This window comes from Penaeus monodon, chromosome 2 (assembly GCF_015228065.2).
Source record: "Penaeus monodon isolate SGIC_2016 chromosome 2, NSTDA_Pmon_1, whole genome shotgun sequence".
In the NCBI taxonomy this organism is placed as follows: Eukaryota; Metazoa; Arthropoda; class Malacostraca; order Decapoda; family Penaeidae; genus Penaeus; species Penaeus monodon.
The window spans coordinates 40712153-40717152 of NC_051387.1; the positions used below are offsets into that span (position 1 = coordinate 40712153).

Consider the following 5000-nt stretch of genomic DNA (forward strand, 5'->3'; position numbering starts at 1 on the left):
GTATTCATACTTAATCAGTAGCACTTAAAAAATGAAATCTATGCAACATAATATCGTGAAAAACGGTTAACAATAGTCGCCAAGATGCATGTCAATTACATTGTAATTAAGGCCGAACTGAAAATGTAATAAACCTACATCCTGGGACACTGTCAACCTCTCATATATCAAAATTATTTGAATTTTTTTACTTTGTAATATGTTTCAACCATAATCATTGCAATACTATGAGATTAACAGTTATACATTCAATGTCAAATCTGTAAGTATACGTAAATAGTAAATAGAAAATCTGTGTCTCACCTGTTGGTGTAGAAGTGAGTGGAGCTGTGGTTGACGCTGTTGCCGTTTCTGTAAATAGACAAAGAAATTGTTTAACAAAGGTGTTCCTTCTGAATAATCAACTAATGTATGAATACCAAAAAAAAATGTTTAACATGGTCAGGAACTGATTAATTCTGTCACAATTATAGCTGGAACAAGAATTGTATCTTTGTAGATATTTGTGGAAAAAAATTGTCATTTTGGTGGTAGCTGTGCAGTTTCAATAAATTCACATAAATAAACTTCGAAGTATGGTGTGTACCAAGATTTCAAATATATAATGTAAATATATATATATATGTATATATATATATATATATATATATATATATATATATATATATATATATATATATATATATATATATGAGTGTGTGTGTGTGTGTGTGTGTGTGTGTGTGTGTGTCTGTGTTTGTTTTACATGTTCTACATGTGTACGTGTGTCATGGTAATTTTATAAATTTTGAAACAAAAATGTTGATGAAACCAAACTGGCAATTGTGGCACTAAAATTTTGTAAGGGTGTGTGTTGGGAATTATGGAAGTGGTGTTAATTAAAAGTGTGAATTTAACCTGTGTAGGATATTATGTTCTAAAACTCCGAAAGAAGTTTTATTCATTACTCAGATTTGATATGTATAAGTAAGGAAAACCTTTTTGGATATTTTGCGTTAATTCAGAAAATTACCATTACTATGAATTCTTGAATAAAAGTATTGCTTTGACTAAAGAAAATAGCATGTAATTTACATCTACAACGTGGAAATAGAATTTTAACTATAGTAAGCTTACGTAAAAGGTATTTGGTGCAATTTTAAATGGCTTCATTGGCGTAAATATATTATATATATGGTAATCAACAGCTTGATTTACATGGCAAAATTCATATTTCCTATAATTGCCAATCAAAAATGGCTATCTAGGCAAAAGATTGCAAATTATAATGGTTCCATGTGTAAAAACTCTTGCCAAAAAATATTTGACTTTTTATACACGTATCGTTTGAAATAAGAATATCTCTCTTTCGTTATTTGTTTCGTTATCTATCTATATATATACATTCTTAAATCATCATTACATTACAAACTTCGTATTATGTATGTGCAATTATATTTTTAAGGGTAGAATAAAACATACATATGTACATATACAAGTGTGTTTATATATATATATATATATATATATATATATATATATATATATATATATATATATATATATATATATATATATATTTATATATACACACACACACACACACACACACACACACACACACACACACACGTGTATATATATATATATATATATATATATATATATATATATATATATATATATATATATATATATATATAAAGAGAGAGAGATAGACATAATAAACAGATATATATCTGAACCGTATTCATATTGACAAATGTAGACAAGGTATGAATGAGAATGAATATCTTCACAATACAAAAGATGTATTTGACCGGTTTCGATTGCGTCTTCGTCAGAAATACATGAAATACAATACATCTCTTGTATTGTGAAGATGCTCAGATATAGATCTATTAATCATGTTATTGTAATTACTATTAACGTTCTACAATATATCGATTTCAATTTTACCATATATAAACTATTTTCTGCTTGTGTAGTTTTTTTCTCCTGCTGATATTGCAGGTACTGATATTGTTGATTTTATTATCTTCTCCGCCAAAGTTGGAAGTTTAATAGTTGTTGCAAATTCACATGTTCTGTTGAGCTTGAACCTCTATTCATTTGTTTACGCTGACGCTGTAGAGGCCTTGTTTGTAACATTTCCGAAACCCCTAACACTTTGATACATTCGATACATATTTTCCCTTTGCGTGTATATCATTGGAACCTGTTGAAACATCTTTTCCGTTTGTATCAAAGTGCATGCCTTCACCTTGATACGGTTTGATACACTTCGGGCAACTAATCAGAGCGCGATATTTTTCAGATAGGGATTTATATTTTCATTGATTCCGATATAAGTTTTATTGTAAATGTGCATAAAATGTTTTTTGTGTTTTTTTACCATTACATCAAATACGAGTTCACTTTATATGGACATGATTTTAATTCAATCATGACTGTCGTTGGAACGACATGCTAAGAATTTCCAACGTGTCTGAAACATATAACGTGGTATTGTTTATAATATAACCTTACAGGCTCAAAAATGTCAAAGAAAATGCTGTGTATCTTGATTTGTTGATATATTTAGATAATAAATAATCAATAAATCAAGTGATCATTGGAATTACTCAGTTGTCTGATATGGACACGATGCTCACTCACGGCGGATATGATGAGATGTAAAACATTATGCAACTTTCACTTTTCATATGAAGAACAGTGTATGTAATAGGAAAAGAATATTTTGACTGAATCTGAAAAATACACTCGAACTTTCCTCAGCCTTGTGAAGTGAAGAGTGGTGTGCATAAACAATATAAGTTGCAGAGTAGTCAAGTATTTTTTCTATGTTATTAAAAGCCTCCACATTTTAAAAATCATACGAACATGTTATGTTTTTCTGTTGACGTTTTTATGTGAAATAATTAAAAAAATATTTTTCCTTATCTCAGAACTTTGTATGTCAGTACAAACTTCGCTGCTAATGCTTTTTATAGCGACTGTGATACCACTTAAAGCAATGTATAAATGTGTTATGGATTTCGGGATGCTAAAAAAGACCTTAAGTTCAGCTGTAAATGTAGATTCAGTTGCTGGTGTATATGTTGGTGTACGTAAGTATGCATAAATGTAGTTTAAAGTGAAAGAAAGAGTAGATAGATATAGATTTTTGTAAAACAGACTCACCACTGTATTTATGTTGCAGCACACAATAGCTACTATACCAAATATAACGAATATTAATTACTTTTTGCTTGTGTTGTAATTTCTCCTATCTATGTTGTATCTAATGGTTTTATTATTAATTCATTTGTAGATACTAACTGAGTTGTAGATGTTGATTCTCTTGTAGATATTAATTCTGTTGTAGATATTGATTCTGTTGTAGATTGTGATTGTTATAAATGTTGAGTCTGTTGTAGAAGCTGATTCTATTGTAGATGGTGATTCTGTTGTAGATGGTGATTCTGTTTAAATGGCGATTTTAGGTATAGTGTTGATTCTGTTGTAAATGTTGATTTTGTTGATGTTTTTGTTGATTCTGTTGTCGATTGTGATTTTATTATAGATGTTGAGACTGATGTAGAAGCTGATTCTATTTTAAAGGTGATTCTGTTGTAAATGTTGATTTTGTTGTAAATGTTGACTCTATTGTAGATGTTAAGTCTGTTGTAGATGGTAATTCTGTTGTGGATTTGATTCTGTTGTAGATGGCAATTCTGTTGTAGATTGTGATTCTGTTGTAGGTGTTGATTCAGTTGTAGATAATGATTCTGTTGTAGATGTTGATCCTGTTGTAGATGGTGATTCTGTTACCCTCTTTGTCAAATATGTAGGTTCAGCTGTAGGTACACACATTTTCTCTGTCGAGCTTGATAGCTCAGGTAACCTGTCGTTGAAGTCGTTCTTTCAGTGGCTTTGTTTCAGTTGTAAAGTAGTAGTCCGTTGTCCTTTCTGTCGAGTCTGTTTGTTCAATTCCAGCTGTTGATTTTGTTTTCTCCTCTATTGGGGTCATGCTTTCATCACTGCCTGTAAATTCAGCTGTAGCTGTTGATTCTACAGTTTTTCCTGCTGAGCTTGTAGGTGAAATTATAGCTGTTGTCCCTTTTATAGAAGTTGTAGGTTCAGTTGTAACTATAGATTCAGTAGTCATCTCTGATGAGAGGGTAGGTGCAGTTGTAGCCATAATCCAGATGTTCCCTCTGTTGGAGTTCTGTTTCAGTGCTGCTTGTAGATTTAGTTACCCTGTCTGTTGTAGTTTCAGGTGTAATTGTTGATTCTGTTGATTCTGCAATTGTAAAATCAGTTTTCCTCTCACCTAAGGTTGTAATTTCAATTGTTATTAAATGTGTTGCCTCATCTCTTGAATTTGTTGGTTCATTTATAGCTGTTGATGTACTCATGATTTCTGTCGAGGTTGTGGGTTCACTTGTTTCTACTGATTCTGTTGCCTTCATTGCCGAAGGTATAAATCTGGTTTTACCAGAAGCTTGAAGAAAGTTTTGTGTTTGGGTTGTAGATTCAATTGTAATCATTGAATTTGTTTTCTCGGTCTCTGTAAACTCAAATTTCCCCTCCATCATGGATGTGGGCACAGTTGTAGTAGTATATTTCAATTTCATGCTTGTAGCTGTTTTACCTGTTAATTCTGTTATCTCTCTTAAGGTTGTAGGTTCATTTGTGACTATTGATGCAGTGGTCTCCTTCGATGTGGGTGTAGGTTCAGCTGTCTTTTCTGTCGTAATTAGAGGTTCAGATGTTGCTACTGACTGAGTCGTCCTCTCTACTGAGTTTAGCGGCTCAGTTGTATCTATGAATTCAATTGTCTTAACCGTTGAAGTTCTAGGTTTGCTTGTAACTGTTGATTTAGTTTCTGTCAAGACTGTCCATGCAGTGGTTCGCTCTGTAGGGCTTGTAGGTTCAGTTCTAGTTACAGAAGCGGTTGCCCTGTCTATTGAGCTTGTAGGACCAGTTCTAGCTGTTGATTTTGGAGTTTTTTTCTGTATAGGTTGTAGATTCCATTG

General features: G+C 31.7%; 1 protein-coding gene across 1 annotated transcript in view; it reads right to left on the reverse strand.

The window, feature by feature from the left end:
• Nucleotides 1–4118: 4118 nt before the first annotated feature.
• Nucleotides 4119–5000, reverse strand: part of LOC119578876 (putative GPI-anchored protein pfl2) — a 1180-nt gene continuing 298 nt past the window's right edge. The window contains exon 2 of the mRNA XM_037926537.1: nucleotides 4119–4976. Coding sequence (XP_037782465.1) covers nucleotides 4119–4976 — 858 coding nt within the window. The remainder of the gene's footprint in view (nucleotides 4977–5000) is intronic.